Source organism: Centroberyx affinis, unplaced genomic scaffold, assembly GCF_046629955.1.
Source record: "Centroberyx affinis isolate AG114_WGS23_722 - 3 ecotype Tasmania unplaced genomic scaffold, CSIRO-AGI_Caff_v1 ptg002491l_1, whole genome shotgun sequence".
In the NCBI taxonomy this organism is placed as follows: domain Eukaryota; kingdom Metazoa; phylum Chordata; class Actinopteri; order Beryciformes; family Berycidae; genus Centroberyx; species Centroberyx affinis.
In genome coordinates this window covers 150,471-176,524 of record NW_027280718.1, presented here as the reverse complement: position 1 = coordinate 176,524, position 26,054 = coordinate 150,471, and the positions used below count along the sequence as shown (strand labels likewise).

The 26,054-nt window shown below is 44.1% G+C and overlaps 1 protein-coding gene across 1 annotated transcript in view; it reads right to left on the bottom strand.

Annotated features, from left to right (window-relative positions):
• neurl1aa (neuralized E3 ubiquitin protein ligase 1Aa) overlaps window positions 1-26,054 on the bottom strand; it is a 55,959-nt gene that overhangs the window by 8,844 nt on the left and 21,061 nt on the right. Inside the window, exons 2-4 of the mRNA XM_071534124.1 lie at window positions 17,583-17,833; window positions 15,846-16,167; window positions 2,366-3,094 (exon numbers count right to left, since the gene is read on the bottom strand). Of these exons, the coding sequence (XP_071390225.1) occupies window positions 2,366-3,094; window positions 15,846-16,167; window positions 17,583-17,833 (1,302 nt within the window). The remainder of the gene's footprint in view (window positions 1-2,365; window positions 3,095-15,845; window positions 16,168-17,582; window positions 17,834-26,054) is intronic.

Sequence of the window (26,054 nt, the reverse complement as noted above, 5' to 3'; positions counted from 1 at the left end):
AAGGAGATGCACCTCAGACCGGTTTCATTGTTCTGCTATTCCTGTTTTGTTGCATCTGCCAAAGCTCTCTGGTTTCAGTTAATGATTGTTAGAAACGCACAGAGGGATACAAGGTGGTCTGTTTTGCACAGTTGTTTCCCAGGCAGTGTTTAATTTCAATGGTGAGTCAGGTAATCCGTCTGTGTGATAATACAAAACCTAGCAACGCTGCTTAGCACCAAGGTTACTTTTTTGTTATGTGAAACATCAAGGTAACCATAGCCAACCCAAAAGGTAGAAAATCAATTGGAGGAGAAGAGAACAGCATGTCCATGGGGGGTGATTTTCTGCTATCTTGGCATTTTCTAAATTGATTACATGTGTAGACCACTGGAGAGCTCTTATCAATACATCAGCAGTATACTGAGGCTCAGACAGTGTGATTTGTATTGACGGGGCTGTCATGGCTGCTGTGTTGTCAGTTAAAGTGGGTCAAGCTAATGGAGAACAACATTAGTCCATAGAGGACTGTGGTTTAACAGGCAAAGAGGGACATGACCATTTTAACCTCTAAGGTGTTTGGTGCATTACTTTAACAAAAGGGTAACTGATAAGAGGCAAAATATAAAATGACCAAAAAAGTGTTACCTTACATTTCCAGGCTTGCTTGAAAACATTAGAAGGACCCAGTCTGTCATTGTTTTTAAATTACAATTGAAAACATACTCTTTTAAACTTGCTTTTCCTTAATTGTTTGATTCTTCTTCTCTGCTGGCTTTTATTGTTTAGTGTATTTTTATGCTGTTCCTTTTATTTCATTGTTTTAATCTTTTGGTGTTCAGCACTTCGTAACTTTGTTAAGAAAAGTGCTATATACATACAATTATGATTAGTATAATTATTATTTCACAAATTCTGAGCAACTTTCAATAAGAGGGTTAATACCTTATATTTAATCTCTCTCTCTCCTCTCGCTCTCTCTCTCTCTCTCTCTCTCCCTCTCTCTCTCTCTCAAAACATGTCTAGTTAAAGTCAAGGTTGTCCCCCTCTAACCTCTTTTAACCTCTCCTTCCTTCCCTCCTTTTCCTCTGCCGTCACTGACATGAAAGCCGGTTATATTTATAGACCGCTCGTCCTCCACAGAGAAACAATTATGACACTTTGGAAGGGCCAGGTCTGTTTTGGAGCTGCTGCCTTCGACTCTTAATTGGTCTGTTCAGAGAAGACAGCCTCCACCGCTGCACGTGCCAATCTGCATTATACGGCCGACAAACATGTCCCCTTTTCTGCCTGTCGAACCTCTGCCGTACCTTACTGAATATGTAACTCGCAAATAATGAGTTGTAGTTGAAAAGTGATCGAGGATGAGTGCAGCGTTAATGTTTTCTTGCGCGTGTGTGTGTCTGTTTTGAGGGGGGGTTGTAGTTTAAAGATTCCACCAACTATCTTTGGCAGATCTCTGGGCTGAGCTTGGAATAAATGCTATTCTGAATGAGATTCGTAATGATACCCTGTTCTTTTCATGTCTTCTCCTTTTCATGCTCCCTGTGTAGAGATGCTGAGTGCCCCCCCCTCCCCCCCCCCCTCTCCACAGCAGCCTGCAAGGCCAATATGCTTGGCAGGGCAAAATGAAGTGCTGGGCCAATCCTGCCACACACCTTTCACGCTTCCCTGTCATTATCAGTGTTTAGAAAGGGTAAACAAACCTCAGGTGGCTTGGCACACCGCTGGCAGCCAAAGTGTCCGCCCCGCTGAGACATCATGTTGTCCCCGCTGTGCGCAGGTCACAGCGCTCCCTCCCGCGGTCTCCCTCTACCTCCACTCGCTCGCTTCCTGTTTTGCAGCTTCCCAGGTCGTGAGAGAGCATCTACTTTTCTCGTTAATCCTTTGAGTGTATATACATAGGCGCTTCCTGGGCTTCCTGCCTCAAGACATCTGCTGTAAGCACCGTGCCAAACAAAGCTACAAAGTGCTGTCCGTAAGTCTCGACTCCTGTACGGACCTATGGTTTCTGGTCACGACCCTAGCCTTAATTTCCATTGGGTGAGAGGCAGTTTGTCTGAATTGCCACACTGTTGATACTGTGAGTGTCAGAATACTCAACACTTAACACAAATAGATTTCAACCCCAGGGAGTAAGTGAATTAAGCATGGAGCTGAGAGCTTTCACCAACAGTCGAGCCTGCCAAATGAAGATCAATATCCTAATCTGTAAGTTCTTGACCCGGGATTGATCACTGCACTAAAAGGATGGTTATTTCCACCATCAATAAAATTTCCAGTGGGATTAATTCATGCAGTAAAACATGTGAAAAAGCACAAAGGGCGCTTACAACACTACTTAGGACACTCATAACTAATGTGGATGTATGTTGTGCTCACTTACCCAGAATCCTCAGCTGAGTGACGGCCCCATGCAGACCGAAGAACATCCAGAGCGGGCGGGAGTTGTCCACGCACACCTGCATGCCCACATTGGTGCCGTTGTGGCTGAGGATGACCTCCCCTTCCTGGTTGACCAAGAAGCCCAGGATGTCGCTGCTCTGGAGGGGCGTCGGCACCCGACACACCGCCCAGAACTCCTTCCTGTCCACCAGTGCCTCGGGGTTGTAGGGCAGGTCGCTGGGCCGCAGCACCGCCGGGTCACAGGACGTCACGCCGTAGGACAGCGAGCCGGTGCGCGCCGGGCTGGACTTGGTGACTTTGATGAACACGGTCTCTCCGGTGCGCAGGGGCCGGTCGGTGAAGACCAGGGTGCGCTCCTCGCGTGCGTGTTCGGAGCGCGCCACCGTCTGCTCGTCCAGGGTCTTAATGTGGGCGCCACGCAGCTGGTGGAAGTGGAGGTCGCTCTCCAGGGCGGAGGGCAGCAGGGAGGACTGCTGCGAGTTGAGGGAGTTCTGGGGGATGGGGCAGGCGGAGGAGGACGAGGCCGAGGCCAGGTGGAGGGTGTGGCGGTGGGCGTGGCTGTGGGCGGGGCCTCCGTCCTCCTGCTGCAGGTTGAGGTCGCACAAGCTGACGGACAGGCGGGAGTCGTCCGCTTCGCGACGCAGAGAGGAGGAGCGCACTGTGGTGAAGGAGCGCGGACGCAGGCAGTCGGGAGGAACAATCTCACTGTCTGGAAGCAGGGAGGAGAGGGAGGGACAGGAATTGGGAGTGAGACAGAGTGGACACAGTTAGTAGGAGTATTACTGTATTTTGCTTTGAGTAGCAATTTACTGTTGGTCTGTGGCAATAAAATTTGCAGCGGGCTGAATCACAATTGTGATTCAACACTGATGGAGTTCCAAGAATGGCTGAATCTGCAAGCTAGTCTGACAACAAGACATGGATAAAAAATGTCACTTCGGTTTTACAAGTTGTATGTAATGTAGGGTACTTCTAATAACTAAACACTGCAGAAAATGAGAGTGTCACGAAGCTTGTTTAAAGATACAGAAATTAAAGACTGTGGTTGGTTGCTCTAATATCTGTGCAGCGCTGAATCAGCTAATTTCATGTAAGAAGAAACTGCTTTATGGTATCAATTAAGGAGGAACAAATTAGTTTCAAAGAAATGAAATTGAATGTGCGTGTGTGTGTGTGTGTGTGTGTGTGTGTGTGTGCCCAGCCTCTCCCTACAGCCTGCATTCCTTGCACTCCATAGTACAGTATCTCTCTACGGAGGGCCATTTATATCTGCCAATACATGTCTCCCCTCACACTAGCTAATAGCAAGGGTAGTGGTGCCACACGCACACACACACACACACACACACACACACACACACACACACACATTACTCCACCTCTGGAAAGCGATAGCCTTTGAGTAGATCAGGCCGCAGGTTGCTTACAGTCTCATCCTACGCCTTGACATGGCAGCTCAAAATAACACCTCTAAATGTGCCCACCCTCTCCCCCTCCTCCCCCGTCCCGGCCCGGTGGCGGAGGTAAAATTAGCCTGGCGTCCTGAGAGAGACCCCTGCTACTCAGACTGGGGGGTTTACAGACACAGAAACTGCCCATTACTGCTGAGGGGGAGGACTGTCTGGGTTTGTGTGTGTGTGTGCGTGTGTGTTTGTGTGTGCACGTGTATGTGTGGATCTATGTGTGACCATGCGAGAGAGAGAGAAGAAAGAGAAAATGACCTCCTCTCCCCCAGGGAAGAGGTTATGGAGATACTGCGGGACCCCCATCAGTCAAAGCGAGAGGTGAGAGAGAGCGAGCGAGACAGAGCGGGTGGGGGGGCGCGGCGGGCCGGGGGGAGGGATGATGGAGGATGAAAGACAGCGAGCAGCCGCTAACTGACTGCAGCCATCTCTGGAGAGTCTCTCCAGTCCCGGTCAACTGCAGGCCCCTCCTCTATCTGACCAGGCCCTGAGAGCCTGCTCCACAGGCCGGGGTCCTGACTCCAGATAAACCTCTTAGCCTCAATTACCAGGGCTCTGGGACCGGCTGCCTGCCACCAACTGTACACTGCAACAGTGAAAACAGAGCAGCCAAGCCTCTTACGATGCTGCCCCCCCCCCCACAGCTGAAAGGGACCCAAGCCAAAGGGAGATGGATTCATGACAGCCCTACAGAAAGCAGATGTTTTGCTGGCTCAGATATGAATAGTTTGACATTTCTATTTTGTTACTCAAGAGCAAATAGTTTTCGCTGCATTTTGTTGCTGATCTGGGTATAAAGTTGAAGAAATGTTGCAGTGATGTATGGTGATATTAGTGCTACATCGAGTGTCTTATTAATTTAATTTATGCATGAATCACGAAACACAATCAGTAGACATTAATGGTTTGGTGCACACACACAGTCATGATGTGGGGACTGGTTACAGCTTGTTGGATCGACCAAGTCAGCCAGATTAGGGCTGTATCTTCTCTCATGCTGCTGCCTAAAGAGATTACAGACAGATTGACAAACTACTATCACTGGATAAGTCATTCCAGGATCCATGATCCAGCTCCACATCTTAACTAAGACCACATCAGTGAATCCAGCCTAAACTAAGAGTAGGAGAGAATACTTCAGTAATCTACAAAGGCAATGGCTGACACCACATATCATGTTTTATGTGTGAAACTGCAGAACTAGCGATGACAGAGATCTCCCAGTGTTTGATCCGGTGAGTGACGTGTCTGATTTTATGCGTCACCACTGAAGTGCCCTCTGATCAGCCCTCTTATGAAGCCGAGACAGCATCGTGCTCCCTCAAAGTCATGTCAGCTGTCAATTAACGTTAGCCGTTAACCCGTGGAGCACAACGCTTGTGATTAATGTTTAATGGAACTAAGGCCCAGTAATTGTGCTAATTGATCTTTTTGAGAGGCATAAAATGGAGAGGACAGCGCCTTTGGTGCTGCGGACAACTCCCAGAGACTGCTAATCGACCGTTAAACACCTCTACCCACAGAAGTGTGCAGCAGTTCACCGACAGTCCCTGAGGCTTGCAGAATAAGATGACGAGCGCACCATCTCTGATTTCATCTACTATTTCCTCCACTATCAATTCCCCCCTATGGACTCTCAGCTCTCTGAATACCCTTGGAAGAATTCGAAGGACAGGCTATGGAAATGAACACAGCCTGACAACTTATGACTGTTAAGCTGTAATTGAACAGCTCAATCTCCCAGGAACTTAATTTCCTGATTTTATGCAATTTCCTCAGACAGAGAGCCATATGCTGAAGGGAACCCTTTAATGAGGTAGAGAAATCTTAATGTGGTTCAAGCCTCAGATTTTGCTCTTGTGGGCTGATGATTAGGGAAGGCCTCTCCCTTGGCCATAGAGCGAAGAACAGGCATGCTAACCGTTCAACCACAAACCGATTCTAATGCTGAGCCATCGGCAGCCCACTCAAATCAAATTATTGGGGGAGTTTCAATGACATCATCAAACAGAGCTGTGTGTGTGTGTGTGTGAGATCTGTGTGATTGTGCAGTGAGTGTGTGTGTGTGTGTGTGTGTGTGGCTTCCAAAGCCTGTCGTTTCTTTGCTGCCCATCGCCCCATCCTAAATTGGATTATGTTGGGATAGACTTTGTTGCAGGACCTCCAGGACACGCAGGAGGAATTGAGCTGAGGAGAGGATGATGACATGTCTCTAGGGATAACGACGGATGGAGAGAGAACAGAGAGGGAGGAGAGGAGAGGCAGAGAGAGAGAGAGAGAGAGGCCAGGAAGGGAGGGATGGCTGCCTGTGACAATGTTGGATTTATAATGTTGAAAAGAGTCAGCGCAGGCTTCCAAAGAGGGCCGTAAATCATCTAACTCTCTCTCTGTGTCACTCCGACTTTAACTCCGTCTCAAGCGCAAATGCGTGTGAGAACACAAACCGACACACACAGTGAGTGAATTGATTCCTCTAAGAAATTTACTCTTTTATCAGTTACTTTCAAAAGCTTCTCAGAGGGTTTACGTCCCTTTTTTTTTATCTTCTCTCTCTTCCTCTTCCTCGCTCACTTTTCAAAGAGCAGTCATTTCAAATCCATATTGGGCTTGTGTACCTTTTACTTCTTTTTTTCATCAAAGGCTGTGGAGACTGAAGGCAGGAAAAGCCACACTGCTATACTGCATTAGCTCTTAATGCATCGTTGTTAGCTTGGAGGACAGAAGGAGGAAGGAAAGGAGGGTATAACATTTATTGTGCATTTGAAAAAGCCTGCTTTTGTGTGTGTGTGTGTGTGTGTGTGTGTGTTGTGTCTGTTGTGTGTGTGTGTGTGTGCTGTGTGAGTGCACGCGTTGAGTGTGTATCTGTGTCCGTTTGTGACCTCACCAGCTGCTGCCCGCTAATCGTGGTGCACCTGCGTTTTAAGCAGATACAACCCCTTTGTCCTATTGGTCCCTTTCAAATCCACCACTCACAGATGTGCTCTCCCATTGGCCGAGGCCAAATTTGGCCTTTCTGAAAGGAGCATCAAACAGTGTGTGTTCTCAATCGTCCCTGGTAGGAAGTCACTGTAATGGGGCCATGCATGGAAGATGCAGCTGCAGACGCTGTGAGTGGGGTTGGGGTTGGTGGGGGGGGGGATTAAAGACCACAAGTCTTCATGCAAATTCAATTGCTTTTGATTTAATTTCAAACCAAATGTAGCACCTGTTGGGTCGAACCATTAATTCATTCATGCAGGGGGGTGGGGTGTGGGAGTTATGGGTCAGCTCTGTATTAAGCTCTTTCATTGGGCTTTTTTTTTTTCTTTTTTCTTTTTTTTTATTGGAACCCATTTTTCAGCTTCTCCTTTGAGTGTTTTTTGATTAGAATAATTAAGCACCTGTTGGGCTAATCCAACGCTAATACATGGACAGGGGTGGCGGATGATGGAGGGAAAATGGCGGTGTTCCTGCTTTGGCCTGCGCAGCACTTTGGCTTGTGCTGTAAATGTTTCTGATTAGGGAATAGCCGCGAAGCAGGTTAGCTAATGCTGTGCATGGGGAGGTGGATAGAGGGAGAGGCTGGCTTAGTGGCTTTGCTAGCTTGAGCAGACGGAACGTGCCAGGGGTTTGAGCCAGGGTTGGAGGGTGAGGAGGGATTTACAGCTGAGTCTTTTGCTCTCTCTCACACACACACACACACACACACACATAAACACACATACATGGACACACACAATCTATCTCACAGGGCTTATCTTTATCCATAGTCTCTGGAGGGGCTCATCCGATGTCAGCAAATGGAAAGAGAGAACTGAGACTAGGCCGAGCAAATGGAAACAGAGATCTGAGAGAGATCTGAGACTGGGAGGAAGAGAGGAGGTAAGGAGGAAGAGAAGTAGAGGCGACTAGAATTTAGGACAAGACTGGAGAAAGAAGAAGGGAGAAGACTGGAAACAGAATGAGAGGAGAGGAGAGGATGATGAGAGGAGTAGAAAGTAGAGGAGAAGAGCAAGAGAGGAGAAGGAAAGGATATGAGAAGAGGAAAGGATATGACAGCAGAAGAGAGGAGAGGAGACAAGAGCACCTAGGAGGAGACAAAAGCAATAGAGGAGAGTATCTTCAGATGTATGGAGAACTGTACAGCTGGGATAGGCCAGGAGGGGAGAGAGCAGAGAGTGCCAGTGATAGAGACGGATCCCGAAGGAGACTTTGTGAGGAACAGATGAAGGAGCATGGAGTAAGACAGCACAGGGTGAGAGAGAGAGAGAGAGAGAGACCAACCTAGGGATTAAGAAATGTGGACCGACTGGCCAAGCGAGTGAGAGACTGAGAGATAAAACAACTGAGAGAGCGACACAGACAGAGAGAGAGAGAGGGGAGGCAGAAGGGTCTTTGTGTGGGATGTTTGGGATGTTCTTTATTCCCTGGCGCTGGTCCAATCCCCAGTCCCTGATCGGGTTGGGCAGCTTTGAACCCCGGGCTTTTGGAAAGAGCAGCAGGCTCCCAGGGCGACACATGGCCAAAACAAAGAGCCAGGCAAAATGCCCGGTAAGTCACAAAAGCCCTGTCCCTTAGGTCATCGGCAGAATTCAGCATGTGCCGCCCCTTCTCTGCCAATCAGCGTGCCTGGACCCAAGCGTTAATAACCTCCATCATAAGGTTCTTACATTAAAGCCCCTGTGTTTTATTCCTGTGCTCGAGCATGGAGGAAGGCTGATATTAGGCTAATCATTTATTACTGGGAGAAGAATGCCACTCTTACCACATGTACACACACACCAACTCCTGACTTGGCTTTGATTGATATTAATACAAAAGTGGGCTCGCTTCTGAAATAGAAGTGGTTCAATCCAGCGTTCAATCACGGCACATGATTAACACAGCTGCCTAATTTCAGAATGGTATTTCTGATCAGGCACGCTGATGGTCGCCCCCTTCCTTGAACTGTGTCATAAACAAACAATCCTGAGCAGATTCACAAACCCCGTGACTCTCGTTGCCATTCTCTGTCTCAGTCTAAAAGTGTATCGGCCGGCTGGTACAGTAAATATGGTGTTGATTCCTCTGGCGCTGCTTCAATTCCATGGCTAGATATTTTAGTGGCTTGGAACTATGGGTAAAATGTCCTCTCCAGAGCACAGGAAAGACACACAGCGGGGAAAAACAACATCAGGAAACTCTACATCAATTTTGGCGAGGCACCTCTGGTTTACCTCCACTAAAAGTTATTTTCTCACTACTGATAAAGTTCAAAATTGAATCATTTCAGTAATGTCTTGTATTTTTTGTCTTTGAACAGGAAATGAGCATACTGAAAGATTCAGCCATGGTAATCTAAAACTGATTCTTAATGCCAAATCATACAAAATCAGTTTATTCTTCTTAGCCTTTTGAGCACTGTGACCAAACAACCGTTGGTAAATTTATGATAGACATTTATGCCAAGAAACACAGAGTTGCTAAATCCACTTTGCTTGGTGTCTGGAGGCTTTTACAATACAAAAACCACTACATTTCCTGACTGAGTGCAAAAAATGTCAGATTTACGCCATTTTTCTGCTTTATGTATTATTGTTGGAGGATCTGTTTGAAGCATCAGGACTCGTAAGTGCTGCTATTAAGTAGGAAGCACAGTCAAGCCAAGTCAAACTCCGACGCGAGTCAAAGGTTCGCAATAATCAAATCGTTTTACCAAAAGTAGTCGGTTTCTCCCTTGGAGTATGGGAATCTTAGTCTTTCTCTCTGGGCTGGATAACGTAACAAACACTCCTAATACACTTCTATCGTTCCAGATGACTTCATGTTACTGGAGTCCTAAGACTGGAGCCAGAGCATAGTATGGAGAGAGCCAAAACACAGTAAGCGGCCAAAAGTGCAAAACCACTATTTCAGAAGTTCTGAGTCATTCAATTTTTAAATTCAATCTTCTTTATACCATACCCCCAGAAAAATGAATAACTGCCATCGTTTTTACTTATTCAAGAGACTATGAGGAGAGTCCAGTAGCATTTCAAATGTTGATTTCTCCGAACACTCCTTGGACATTCATAATCAGGCTCGGGCATAAATTTTGTCTCATCTCGTCCCTTGGTAAACTTAGCTCGTTGTCGTTAGATATGCAATTAGTTTCTCATGGTAATTAGTCTCTGTGTAGCCGTGGGCCAAAGAAAACATTCCCATTTGGCATGGGGAGGGTAATGCAAACAGCGAATTATCACTGATGAAGGTTGTGCTAATCCAATTCTCTTTATTCTCTCTCACACTCTTCTCTTCTCTCACCCCTCTTTTATCTGACTTTGCACCAACAGGCTGAGGCCTACACCATATGCACATGTAAGCCAACACCAGACCAACTGGTTTGATCCAGATTTCATATGTCATTAATACGTTGCGTTAATACGATAATGCTTTACAGCTGGTTCTGATTGAGTTGCTAGTCACACATAATGACCAAATCTCAGTGTTTGAAAAGGGAATGTTGTAACCTCGTTTGCTGCAACAAATCCCATGTTTGTATGTTACATTTGAGTTGATTGGAAAAAGTCCCTACCTGACCATTGTACTGAGTATTGTTAGATGCGAAGAGACTTAAATTTCACAGCGTCAGGTTTCAGCAAATTCAGTCCTAAATGGTACCAGACAAGGCCTGTATTGTATTTTGACAACTTGAGAATGAGGGATCATGGCATATCAGCCATATCCTACACCCAGCAAATCACAAGTGAAAGGGAACCTCTGAGCCCGCCAGAAGCGTAGCAGCCACTCTTCAACCTGCCTTTGACCAAACCAGCTGGGAAAGCTACATGATAGCACATATGATTTTCTATCAGAACTGGCATGCCTTGCCTTAGTAGCTCTGTCAACCTTGACTTGCTGTAAAAGGTTCAAATGGACAACCCTGCATTGCAGGCTGACACCCTGTCAGAGATAAGCTAGCTTTTCTGACATGTTTTGTGAAAGACGTAAACAAAGAGCCAGGCTTGCCGCACCTTCATCCATCAAGCTTTCACACATTGTTTCACTCTCATTGAAGCACTTTGGTTTCAGGATTAGTTTTTCTTTCGCGTACCCCACATCTGTCATCTCTACACATAAGCGCATTCCGCAATCACTGGTGATTTGTCCTGCAAAATAAACAATGCACCGTGCCATAATGGAAGAGGCGATTGTGGTATCATATATACACAAGATGCATTATAGGAAGAGGGGCATTTAAGGCACAAAAGAGTACGAAGCTTTCAGTGTCAGACTACACTTGTAAGCAAGAGTCTACATTACATTTTCTGCTTGATTTGATAAAAACAGCCGTGCCTGGTTTCGAAATCGCTGCAATAGAACGATTTTCTTTCATTACCCAGGCTGCTCTGCCAATCATTGTGAGTGACAGCAAATGTTCTTGCTTCCTGATGTTGCAATCGGGTCTCATCCTGCGGTCAAGAGCCACTGTGTAACTCAATCCATCACCTGAGGACTCACTGCAGAGCCGGTGGCGTCAACAGCTCTTAAGTGATTTCCACCTCATTCATATGTTTTTCCTGATGGTCTGCGGAGAATGCTTTTCTTCCACGACACAACGTTTTAAATGAACTAAATTAACTGTTTTGATCCTTTGAGGTGACAGCTAGATCGCCCAACTTCCTCTGTGAGTCAGCCCGATAGAGAGGTGTTAGGAGCCTCCAGGCTTTACAGTCAGACTTCATTCTCTTGTCCCTCAGGGAATGAAGTCCCACAGTGGGCCTCTCTTGATTAAAGCTCCACTGTGACTCACTCATACAGTCTGAGTCCTGCTGGCTTCACAACAGCTGGAATTACTCAGTTACTCAGCCTCCCTCCCTATTTCAACTGCAGTCCTGCTGTGCGTGCGTGTGTGCTTGCGTGTGTGCGTGTGTGTATCCGTATGTATGTGTGTATGTGTGTGTGTGTGTGTGTGTGTACATGTAAGAGTGACAGCTAACCTTAGGAACCAGGACATGGGTATATATTAAACAACCTTTCTGGCCTGTTGGATTTCAAGCCCATGGGGACAGCTTCAGTCTGCCCTAAAGATTATTCTGCCAAACCTCAGCAATATTGTATTTGCCCTATTCAAGGCCAGGTGCAGTCAATCACCTACTACCTAGGGGGCCTAAGCAGAGATGTCACCATATCTGGCACCTTTTCTCTGTAGCAGAACCATAAAAATGTGGATATCTCATGGCTATATATATTGCAAAGGAGGCAAGTTTTATCATGCCCAAAAGCAGAAAGCAGTTAGGAATGGAAAGCAAATCATTGCCAATGCTGTTAGATACACTGCGTGCACGTGTTTGTGTGTGTGTGTGTGTGTGTGTGTGTGTGTGTGTGTGTGTGTGTTTGTTTGTTTGTTTATATACTCATGCATGTATGCAAGTGCACATGCCAACAACGATGTGTGTGCACACTAGACTCTTCCGTGTGAGGATGTGTGCATGCATGTGTCTCTGCATGTGTGCTTGTCTCTTGTCTGGTATGAGATTTATACCAAGAGTTATGTGTCCCATAATTCTTTATGTCGCAGTTTCATTAGCGAGTGGAGGGTGGAGGGTGAGAGGGGAAGATCTTAAACTGCTATCATCATGCTAGTGGAGGTGTGAACCCACTAAATCAGCCCTGCCCCCCTGATCTCCTCTGCAGTATGTATGCCTGCGGTGTTTCATGCAGGTTGTCACGTGACACAGCCCCTTCACGTCTTTCTCAATCAGCATTCAAAGTGTCACCGGGGGCAACTAGGGGCATCCTTGAGATGTATCCAGATGATAAATCTCAAGAAACAATGGCACACGCAGGCCTTGACTGAGCATGTGCGAAAAAACAGGGTGAAAAGAGAAGGTCTGACTCAAGTTTTGAGATTGGCGCTCCCTCTCACATTTATATTGCTTACAACCTTTGTTTTACAGAGAATTGTAATGTGCTGTGAAGCACACACACTTATCAACAGTAACTTCCAAGGCTAAAATCATACAGTGTTTTGTTGCCTTCTGGTGCTTGTTGTAACTTCAGCCAAGTCATTCTTTATTCCTGCTTCCAGTAGTTCAGTTTTTTTGCTTTTTCTGTGTGGGTTATAAGTTCATTCACTCAATAATTCAAATTAATAACCTCCTGTGACTTCCAGAAACAGATTTGTGACTAGACCTGCCTTCCGCTTGCCTAACCCTTAGTCATGACAAAGCAAAATAGGACCACAGACTATAAGTACATGGGGAAAAGTGTTCATGACAACAACAAAAAAAATCCTGACATATGTACACAAGAGCAAGTTAAATACAATGTGTAACATAATGAAGAGCCCCCAAGAGAATATATATGGTGATTTCACAAGACAGCTGGAATGGCTGATTTGAATAGGGACTGAAAGCTGCTTTTCGAGGCAGTGTGTGTAAGCAAGCGTGCTTCCTTACATGCATGCAAGTGTGTGTAGCCTTATCCCCATTGAATGGACAGACGTCCCATGCTAATTTACATTATGATAGGCCTATATACACAGAGGCTTTACAAAAAAAGCCTTCAGATGTAAAATGTCTTAGCGCTAGAATTTAATTCAATCTTTATGTAGCAAGGATTAGCGTAGGCACAATGAAAAATCAAACTCACTGCTGAAAAAGGCTGAAATGAAGAGAATGTGAACTTTTATTGATCCCAGAGGGGAAATTTGGTCATTACAGCAACGCAGAATAGAGGTCTAGGTTGGAGAAAAAAAAGGGGAGTTGGAGAAAGAAGGTAATAAAGGATCTAAATTAAAGTAAAATAAAATGAAAGATAGTGGAGATAATGTCTCTATGCTGCCAACAAAGCCTTTCTCCATAATGGCTTAAACAAAATTCGCACCAGGATGGCTATTCACATACTGAAAGATTTACACGTTTATAGATGTCTGTAGTTTATCGATCTGCAAATTGCAAGATGACACCAATAATTCAGCTAAAATAAAAAGGAATAAAGAAAATGCTGCGTTTTTTCCAGCTTCTCTTGTCTCCCAAGCTATGGCTGTAATTGAGAGACTGAGGCTGAAAAAAAAAAACAGCAGCTCCTCAAATGCCAGATAAAATAAGGAGTGAAAGCGAGGAAAAGGCCTCAGATGTGAAAGCCCAAGGGCTTATCCGAGGACGAGGGAAAGGTTCACGGAGCGTTACAGATAGAAACGTGATGCATAGAACTGACACAATTGCCCATTCAGCGTCACAAAGGCCTGTGTCTAGTCTAGATGATGTATTTCTATCTTAACCTTCGGTAGCGTTCCGCCCCTCTGAACAGGCCCCCGTTTGTGAGGGCAGATGTCAGTCAGCAGGCCCCCCGAGGAACGGGAGTCCCTGCTCTGTAGGCCGCCCTGCATATGGCCTGACTGTAAAAGACACTGGAACTGACTTAAACAGCGCTGAGGAGAACTCCCGGGTTTTGATTGAAACGGCGCTTGGAGCAGTGTGCGCCTTACAAAGGGGTCAGACATCTTCCAGAAAGATATATAACAGAGCCTTCAATCAGACCAAAGCTTGGGGTGGAAGAGTGTATGTTCGGTTAGTGGGCCTCTGCTATTGACATTCGAGCCATTTTTTTTGCATGTCCCCTTTTTCTAATGAAGCCTTTCTTTTTTTTTCCCCCACTGCACACAGTAATTTATCAGGACGGTGTGTGTCAAATGTCCTCTGACAACAGGACTTCTGGGGTCGAGTTTGTCAATATACGTCCAGTAGCACTTGTCATCAGGGCTCTACGCAAGGGTAAAACACTAGGAGGGGGGGACATATAATATGGGTCCCCTCAGACTCGAAACACAAAACATCCCGCCCCCCCACCCAGCCGAGAGATACCAGTGTCAATCAACACCGTGCACAATTAGGATCGAATGTGCTATCTATAGGACATGTGACCCCAGGGCTATTTTTATGAGAGGAGCGGGGATGACAGCACTGGATCTCTAGGGAAAAGAAGTATGTGTATACATTCCCTCCTAGGTCACATCAAAGCCCGGGCCATACTAGCCTATGCTATGCCTTTGTGGTATGTATGCAAAGCTATGTAGCATGCCTTGATAATGCACAGCGGTGTGGCTTTTTTTCCACTACTGCCTTCATCTCATTGTTAGCCGCGTAAACATGGGGGCCAAATATTGGTCAGATATAGATAGCATTTGTTCATTGCTATTCCATTGCTTCACTGAGGGCTTTACTGTACACAGAGATAGGGAGGGCAACGACCATAAAGGACCTGTTTACAGTAAACACAAGGACCTTCAAAATTAACTTGCTTTGTCACATACAGAAACATGGAAAGTGAAAGCACCAAAATGTGAATTCATCCTGAAACACCAAAACATCTTATGACTTTTAAAAAGAATTCCATTGAAGAAATAGGTAGAAGAAATAAGAAGACTGGTGGCACAGCAAAAAAACATTAGCTTCAGAATCCTTGATGCTCTGATAAAAAGTTCACTGGAAATATGGTATAATATATAATAATATATATATACACTGAACAAAAATATAAACGCAACACTTTTGTTTTTGCTCCCATTTTTCATGAGTTGAAATAAAAGATCTAAGACTTTTGGCTTATTTCTCTCAAATTATGTTGACAAATTTGTTTAAATCCGTGTTAGTGAGCACTTCTCCTTTGCCAAGATAATCCATCCACCTGACAGGTGTGGCATATCAAGATGCTGATTAAACAGCATGATTATTGCACAGGTGTGCCTTGGGCTGGTCACAATTAAAGGCCACTCTAAAATGTGCAGTTTTATCACACAACGAAATAAGCCTTTTGTGTGCATAGAAAAAGCCTTAGATCTTTTATTTCAACTCATGAAAAATGGGAGCAAAAACAAAAGTGTTGCGTTTATATTTTTGTTCAGTATATATATACATATATATTTTTGGGGGGGTACAGTCACATCTATGTTATTCATGGACTTTTTGGAAGTCAGTTTGTGGTGCTTGTCAGAGCATCCAGCCACCTGCTATACATCCTTCACCAGAACACTTCATATCACTTCTACCATCTTACCTAGCAGCTGCACTCCGCGGGTTAGACCGTAAACATCGATGAGGGCCCAGAGGGGTTCAGCGGTGCGAACCCCGCTGAAGAACAGCATGGGGCTGGACTCGTTTATGCGGTAGAAGACACGGCCCTTCTTGTCCACCCAAAAGGCAATAACGTTGCCCTCGTTGGCAAACTCCTCAGGCAGGGCCTTGGCCCAGAAGCCGCTCTGGGAGACCAGGTCGGGGCAGGCGTACTTGGGCAGGTTGTCCGGGTTGATCCTGGAAGGGTCTTTGGAGGTGAAGCCCAGGCGCAGCGCCCCGCTCCAGCAGCACTGCTTCTTAGTGATCTGATGAGAACAGAACCAAATGTAGTTTTATTGCCGTATTATAAAAATACTTAATGCATTTCCTCGAGATATTGGGTTAAATGATGCTTATTAACTGTGGCTGACTTTTAATCAAAGACACCTGCCATCGACAAGAAGCACAGCCATCTGCTCTTTCACCAGCCAAGTTTGTTATGTGATGACAAAACAGGAAAAGAATAAGAATAAGATTTGTAATAGCACAATGTATGGAATGATGTCAGCTTAGGTTCTGTCAGTGCATCATATGCATCCCAGTTTGTCTTATCTCATCTTGCGGTTTCACAACCCAACAGTCTTTGTGTATTGAAAGACTGGTTTGTGTATTCTGATGCAAACATGCAGCCTGCCCTGACATTAGCTAAACAAACAAAGTACTACACACATAACCTGATGTGAGGCTTAAAAGTACTTTACAGTCTCACTGTTTCAATTGCTATGTCAGCACCGCTGTCTTAACCAGCAGAGCTACATAGTTACTGTCTCTGCATCTGTAATGAGCAGTTTTTGTATACAGTGACTGGTACTGTAGCATGCTGACACTAATAGACAGAAACCTGTTAGCTACTTGGAAAGACAATGGAAGAGAGGGAGTGAAACCAATGCAGACATGTAGAGGGATTTACCTGTTCAGTCTAATTAGGCGGTGAGTAGAGGAGAGCTTTGTGTGTGTGTGTGTGTGTGTGTGTGTGTGTGTGTGTGTGTGTGTGCGTGTGTGTGCGTGTGTCCAAGCCTGCATAAGGTTGAGTCTTTGTTTAACCTATTGCCCTTTCGCCACTGTATTGCTTATTTTTGTCTTTAGTCTTTACAAAACAAACAAAAAAAAAAACATACATACATTAGCCCTAATATATATTTCCCTTAAAATAAGTGAAAAATATGCAGATAAGGGTACATTAATTAAGGGTTAGTTAATAGCTTAATAAGCATTAACTAACTTTTAATTAACAGTTAACTAATGTGTCTGGTAATCATTTACTAATGGTGTTCATGTTAACTAAGGTATTAATTTATACATTATTTAATAGTCATCTTTATAAACTATTAAAAAATGTAGAAATTAATACCTTAGTTAACATGAACACCATTAGTAAATTACACATTAGTCAACTGTTAATTAAGGGTTAGTTAATGCTTATTAAGCATTAACTAACCCTTATTAAGCATTAACTTAACTTAGTGTACCCTTATTGTATTACCAAGTATTACCCAGATAAGTTGGGCTTTCTTGAATCTAGTGACTTCATCTTGATACTAGTGGTGTAATCTGACCTATTTCAAGATACTTTGAAAATATATTGTTGTCAGAATATATCAGTGAAATTAGATTGCAAATGAGTGACATTATTTTACCACCTACAAGATAAACTCACTTATTAAGATACACATACAATTACCTTGAGGCGGACTTGCTCATACAGCGCTATGGGCCTGTTGCTGAAGGTGATGGCGTTGCAGAAGCTGGCCTGTCTCTTGACGGTCTTCTGGGCCAGGTCCATGACGATTTGGGAACCCTTGGCATTGGGATGGAAGAGCAGTGGGCTGATGGCAAGAGGCCCACCAACACCACCACACTGGATGGGCAGGCAGCGCTTGGGTTTGTGGTGACATCGGTGGGAGGTGGATGGAAATGGGCCACCAAGAGAGTCTGAGGCAGAGAGAGAGAGAGAAGAGAGGAACAGAGCAGAGAGAGAGGTGAGTTAAGTTCCACTGTGAAAAAATGACATAATTTGGAATGGGAGTTTAGTCTATACAGTCACTGCAATCAGTGACTGGTGTTTTGGTTACAATATTTGGTCAAAAGCTTTGTATCACAGCAAAAAAGCAAAATAACATCAGATATTACAGCATGATCTAATGTCTAATCTAAGATTTCTGTGTTCTCTAAATAAACTCCTATTTGGGCCTTTGTTGAACATCTGTAACCACTGGAGTAATGAGCCAATCAGCAATAATCATATTGGGCCCTGCAGGGGGAAGAGCAACTCTCCATGCAGGTCAATTACGTTTTGCAGCCACGTCCAAGAAAGAAATGCTGCTTTTCAGTTATTCTCATGCTGCGCTGTTCCTGGCCACAGAATCCAACTCATTTTGGAAATCAAGTGATCTGATTAGATGATCTGTGCCCGCTGTAATCCGTTCTGTGGGGCGTCTGTGGGGAGAAATCCTTGGCAGAAGCCATGGGCTGACTGACTGACAGTATCTGTTGGGATGTGAGCATTATGCAAACAGTTGTTCCACATACTAATCCATTTTTTGGTTGATTTCTAACTTAAATGAATACATTATGCCTGAATGAAAAGTTTGTAAAGGTCATTCGCATTCATAACTAATAATATAATCCACTTATTTGGTTAACTTTGAACATAATACATCCATCAGAAGTCGCTAACGAGTGTGCATATCACATATCACACTCGTTGGCGACGAATTGCATGATTCATCCCAAACCCCGACGTGCTCTGTGGCTGTTTGCACAGGAAGGCTTTGGTGCGGTCCTGACTTGGTAATTAGACACATGGAGAGTAAATGTGTTTAACTGGAGACTGGGAGCAGGTGGCTGAGGGAATCTGTCCCTGGACGACCGGCACTAGAGCAGCCATACTAGAAACAGCCCTGCTCTCACCCAGTCCACCAAGCGGAACACTTCATTACCATTTGCCTTATTTTCCAACACTAGTAACTAACAGACTAAAAGGGATACTTTAATATTCTGAAGTGGAGCCTAGTTGCAGACTTTGGCTTCAATAAGGAACGCTAACAATGCTAATGGGCTATTCAGAGGAAAATTCCACCCCATGATAATAAAAGCAGTGCGCTCTGTGCCACTGAGGGATGGAAGAGAACAGTCCGGAGCGGTTCCGCCATAAAATCTTCTTCCAAGTGGAAAGTGATGTGCTCGTGCAGGAGGTGCAGAATCGCCACAAGTGAATATACAGGACCTTGAATGAGCCGCTGAGAGCAGATGATGTTTAAGTAGCTTGGGAGGAGATCACACATTTGGTTAACGTGTTGCTCTGGTCCTAGGAGAACCGTTGCCCAATGTAGGAAACGGTTCAATGATATTAGGCAAAGATCCAAACAGAAGTTGGAGACAAACCACCTGGATGGTTTGGCTACAGGAGGTGGGGGCTGGGGGGGGGGGGGTGAACCACCAGCCATTCCCTGACATCTATAGAGGATGCGGCTGCCTCCACAATCCCAACTCTGTGCGTCACGGTGCATGCTGACAGTTCTATGTTGAATGACAATCATTCACACCACATCCACATGTGTACATAGTGTAGATAGATTGAAAAATGTTGTAACTTATTTTTTCCTGCTTGAGGGAATTATATGAACATGGCCAACATATCATCCACACAGAGGGTTGGTAAAATGTCACTTGGCTGGCACAAAGCCCCACCATCCGCCATCACAAAAATAGAGCCCTACATGTCTTGCGGCTGCATTGCAGTATGGACTATTGAGATTATTGTCAGTGAAGAAATTGGTATCTCTTCCTCTTCTATGATGGATTTCTCCCTGTATGACTGTTGAATGTCAGTGCAAAATAGTGAGTCTAGATAGAAGCCCTTTCTCTTCAATTCCGAGGGGCTGACACCAAAACCTGACATTTATTGTTGATGTATCAGATAGTTGAAATTTCTTCTCCTATCAAACTCCATTGTAGGTATATGCCGGAAATATCTTGATGTGATGTGGCATCGTCTACGTTTGGCCACTTATCTTTGGGAATAAGAAAAATAGCTGTGTTTTTTAAGTGTTTTAGAGTGGATTTTTCCTTTAAGGGAAACTGCAGGAAAAATTTTGAAATTTCACTCCACCTAACGATAGGTGTCTGCTGACAAAATAGTGACTATAATTGAAAATGTCAAGGTATCCGTATAATATGCAATCTATGGTCCTTATTTTGACTCACTCTCTACCCAGACCTTGAGCACTGTCACTTTCGCAGAGGATTGTCTGATCTTAACAGATCTTCAACTCATTCCTTTAACAAACAGAGAAAGTTAACAGTAGCAGCAGCAGATGTCCTGTGGAGCCCTGATAAGACCATACAGTGAATCCCAGAAAACAGCATGCTTTGTGTTCTCTCTCTCTCTCTCTCTCTTCTGTGTTTATCTAGTAATGACCCTTCCAGTTTTTCACCCTGTAACCGTGTCCACCATCCAATCTGGCCCCATCCTAAGAGCATCTTTGTGGCCCTTTGTCTTAGACAGAGCCACAGGAGAGCAGTCGTTGAATGTGGCGCACATGGTCCAAGGCAGATTGAGCTGAATGCATTACCGAGCTCTAAAGAGGCGCAGCTGCTGCGGAGGGAAACGGAGCCTAAGTGTGAATTCACGTTCCTTAGCAACCCCCCGTATCAAAAGGTCTTGATCAGCACACTCTTTCAGGATACAGCTATCAGCTAGGATACAACAGATGCTGTTTGTTTTCCAGGACACAACAAAATGATATTTATAGTCTCAGATTTTAGCCGTTTGCAACTTGGCGCTTGTGTCTGCTTATCTGGGAGTCCATTTGAACATTGGGGAATAGCTGTTTACAGAGCAAAATTGAATGCTTACTGAAAATTCTTGTGCGACATTGTCCTACATTTTTTCAATATCCTATTTAGGCAAGTAAGTTGACCAAGAGCACATCCTTAATCACTCAGTAGCTTGGGGTAGCACTTGCAGGTCATGGGAGGGATATAATCATTTATACATCAACAATTTGGACGTCGCTTGTACTATTATAAAGTTTACTACTGAGCAGCTCCACTGGATCAGTGCCTTGCTGAAGGGCTTCAAGACAGTCCCAATCTGGTGAAGTGAAAGTAACCGCTGCCCAAATAAAAAAGTATGGAAGGGGAAGAGTGTTGCTTTCTGTGTGTAGTCCCATTCCACTTCAATACCCTCTTTCTGCCCCTCCAGAGACAATTTTAAGCATTTAATCTGGCTCACATTTGTCATCTACTTCCAAAGTTAAATGACCTAAATTATACCCTTACAAACATCCCCACAACACACACACACACACACGCATAGTTATACACATGCTCAATCTTGTAAATTATGTCCCTATCTTATTACTATGTGTTACTATGTGTGGGGAGTAGGTTATGTTAAGCAATGACGATAAAACTGTGCAAGTGTTATCACCAATACAAACTAATACAGACTTTCACAGGCCCAATTTAGAGCTCTTCTGTTGGTTAAAAATGAGAACAAACTCTAAAAAAAAACAAGTTGAATGGACATACTCAAACTGTTTTAAGTGTTTTGTTAATGTTCTGTGTGCACATGTGTAACAGCTTACTGGAACCACAGCATTTAATAGATGATTCTTGAATGTAATTTGAGGTTGTGGGCCAGGCAATGATTAATTGCCTTTCATCAAATAGGAAGTTCTGCCTTATCACAAAAAACCCCTAAAATGTATTTGTTGGACTGATATATTCTGCTTAGCGTGATGCACTTACACAGTAAGCGGGCCAACTCTAAATGCAAAGTCCAATCCAGAATTAGAATTAAGTGATGCCTGTACCAAGATCAGCCTACTGGCTTTGTTGAGGTCTATATTTATTTCATTGTTTTGACCGTTATTTTCCACTCTGAAGTTCCTTGGCGGAGCTCTTAAAAGGACTTTGACAGCAATATATGAGTTTTAAATTAGTTTTAAGGTTTGTTTGTATTTGTATTGTTATATTGTAGCAAAACTGCCCTGCATTTTGAATTGTGGGGAGACTATTTTTCCACAATTGGCATGTATATGTATATACGTTTAAACCCCAGATTGTAGTTTTAAGTTTACAGGCAGAACAAAGGAAGCAAACTCAAGCCTAAGGGCTGTTCTCTGGTCATCAATTATCTCAGCAGCACAAGTCCCACAGTATGTTGATGAGCCTGACAGCTACCTCTTGTAAAGTCATGTTTGTGTGTGTGTGTGTGCGTGCGTGCATGCTTGCAAACATGTGTGTGCATGTAGACTCTTATCTATGCAAAAGCAGTTTTAACAACCATGCAGGAGCCATTTTGTCAAAGGTCAAGGATGTCTTATTATGGGCAAACAGGGTGAAAAGCTTGTCCTCCTCTGGCCTAAAGTGTGGAGGTCTTTATTCCACTAATGACGGCACAGAAACGACAACTCCAATCCCTCCCCACAATGCCCAGGCCTGTGTGTGACTAATACTTGTCATACCCCAATGAACATCTTTGTGGAGCAGTAAGCTAATCTCTCGCCATTTCATTTGGCTGAGGACGGTGAACGAAAGGTGAGGTGTGTGTGTGTGTGTGTGTGTGTGTGTGTGTGTGTGTCTGTGTGTATTTTAGCTAACTGTGTAGTCTTATCTTCACTCACCCACCACCAGCTAAATAGTTTACCATGCAAATAGGATTTCATAGGTTTGAGAAAAATATTCAAATATTTGTTCAAGATGTTAGGCAAATTACTTCCTGGTACCAGGGAACAGCCGTAACAGCTAGTCTCAAAATGAATTCATGCTCTCATAAGATACAGATAAGCAGTATCATATTATATACAACTGGGTCATATAATATTTGCAAATAATCCTTGGCATTTTTAACTGCATGGTGCTCCAGATGGTTGGGGTTTACCACATTGTGACAGAATACTGAATTGTATACTGAAACTGTACTGAATTAATTTTGTGTGAATTATGCTTTTCTGTGATGGTCTAAACTTTCCGTTACTCATTGTATTGTTGTAAGTGGCAAACCCCACCCATCTGTCTCCACTAGACTGAAACAAATCATCAAAAGTGCAAACACTATTGACCCAGATCTCCACCATGGGCCATTATGCCTAATTTTATCACTGTTGCAACATGATGGGTTTGTACTATTCAGTCACAATAGCCTGTGATCAGTGCCTATGACGCACAGGTAGGCCAGCCCACATGGCAACCCACCCCCCTTACTTGTTGCTATGTAAAGCCCAGCTTAAAACTCATCCTAGGAGACTTGAGATATCCAGGGAACACACATGTCCACACACACAAATAGCCTGTGTGCTAGCCTCCTTGTCACCTCTCACCTTAAATCTTTAATGCATTTTATAGCATTGCAATACCCGATGCATGCAGTCCGGAGTAGAGTTTAAAGTTAAAACCAGAAATGCTGTTTACATTTCAAAATTACTTATTACCACTTACAGATGTAGCTGTTGTGAATGTCCCACTATTTACTGCATGATCATAATCTACTGCTGCACTTTGGCCCCATCCCCAAAAGGAACTGTTAAGAAAACAATCATGTTTTGCACCCTTTTCATGTTATGAATGAGGAATGGTCTGGTAACTAGTTCACTGAAAGACAGTGCAGTTTTGTTTTACAACGCTAATTTAGATCTTCTGTTTAACATTAAAGAAAGAATTGCAGTCATTATGCAGGATAGCTGCAAGATAAATGCTTGAAGTGGGACTTTTACAAAGGTTACTACTGTAAAATGTTCCTATTCCTGCAAAAGTTGCTTATTTGATTTAGCTCTCTGTGGATCTGATGGCAATGCCATTTACAATACAGCCAACAAGCCTGGAGGGCAATGACAAACAACATCTTAATGATGTTTACATAGCAATGTCTGGATGATGTATTCAATCCCACTGACTCATGAGAAAATGGCATTTCAGGCTGATGTAACACCAACTGTGAAATGAATCAGGCAATAATACAGAACATTAATCATACACATTATCATTTAGAACTAGATGCTTGAAATGCAGCTTAGGCAAGATGGCTTCTTATACTATAGGCAGTGGCACTGGTCCACAGCTAATGTGTGGTGCCATAGATGTTGGCCGATATAGTTCACAGGATATTGCATTTCCTGTCCTTACTAATCTGCAAAGTTCCTTGCCTGTGCGTTTATACATGTCTGACAGATGCTACACAGATAAGGGTCAAGTGTGTGAAACCCAGTAGGCTCTGTGTGGCTTAAAGATAGGGAGATTACTACAGTGGCGGTGACAGTAACTGTAGCTGTGTGTGCTATTCTACCCGGGGTCCTAGGTACCAAGGACTCTGATTGTAGCCATGCCAACACATTATGTTTGTGGTAACCAAGGGGCTTCATGTGCTGCTAGGCAACATCATGACAAATCCATTGATTCAATGTTGATAGATTGGCCCATGGCCGTGGCACTGGGTCATGGGGGGTTTCCATAGTAACGCAGATCCGAGCAGATCCGATTGGATGATCCCGTAGTTCAAAACTGTTCACTCTAGATTAACATAACATATGCCATTTGGTGGCTGCTTTTGTTAAGATATAGATATACATACTGTACATACGTATCGTAGGAAACAAACCCCTAACCCTACCTTACTGCAGTGCCATGCTCTACAATCTGACCTATACAGGGCCAGGATTATGCACATTGGAAAATTATTAGCTTCTACCACCAACCTTCTCTAGTGCCCTATCCTGAGCTTACCCTACTGTAGAGACAGTTTGGTATCAATAATTCAAACCGTAATGACCCGGGAGTGCAAGGTGAGACGGTGGAGCTGATGAAAGCCTGTGTCTGGCTGACATCGTCCTCTGCAGCCCACTAGTCTTACCCCCGTTACTGCATTCTCATGGCGAACAGGATTACGCAACGGTAATCAATAAGTAATAATAGCGCGAGGCCGCGTAGAGTGTAGTACAGTGTAATCCAATGACACTTCTTTGGCGGTGAAATAGAGCAGGATGGTGGAGAGGCGTAATGATATGCGGTGTGTATTGACTGAAAGCAGGCAAGATGCTATTGGCTGGAAATCATTATGTGGGTGCTGCCTTGAAGGTGACTTGTCATGAGGATGACGATGAAAGGCCAAGCTATATACACACAGACACACACATGCACACACACTATGTGATTTTGCATGGTTGCCCGTGTGTGCACAAAGAAATACAAAGGGTTTGCGAACATGCGCGTGTTTGTGCTTGTTAGCATTGTATCTGTACACAAAACAATGCTGCATGTGTCTATGTCTTGTGTATTTGTGAGTGTATCTTTATCCTGTGTGTTGATATGAGTGACAGCTAGAATTTGGCCCCAGTTCCTGCTGTCTTCAATGAGAAGAAGTAAGAATTGTAAGGATGACACTGGCACGCTCACTCAACAATGCCACCTGACCCTGAGACATATGTTTCTGTCACTCCATAGCAACTGTTGAGGCCTGATAAAAGCTCTTTCTCTCTCTCTCTCTCTCTCTCTCTCACACACATACACATACACACACACATATTAAATATTAAATGGTTATATGAAAACCATGGGCTAATTTGAAAGTATTTTGTATGGATGATCTCTAACAGAATCAATAAATGAATAATTAAACAAACGAATGAATGTATCAACAAAGAAAGAAAGGAAAGAAGAAAAACAAAGAAACTAAGAAACAACCAAACAAACAGATGCTGCCTTTCATGAAGCAACGTTTTCAGTGGTGGCTTGTGGCTCGCCTACGGTATTAACTAGCCATATAAAAGCATTTTCCCTTTTTTATACAAACAACAACCTAGGGCGTATCCCATGCCTTTTACTGAGATTCAATCTGATTCCAAGATGATGGGTTAAGAAATCAGTAGTTTTTATATGGCATCCCGTCAGCTCAGTCAACCGTTTGCATTTGAATACTGAGCGCAATTAATTCTGAAAGGAGCCAGACGTTCCATCGAATCAAACTCGGCAGCCTGAGACACTGGCCCACTTTCAGTCAATCGGGAGCAGCTCCCACACATTCAGCAGACTCAATTATGCAACCGAGTCAGCGAGCACTGTTTGGATGTGCTCTGGTGCTGCACACCTGAGAACAACAGCCTGCAGTGGTCTATCATTAGACAGCATAATCTGTTCCCCAATACATAATAAT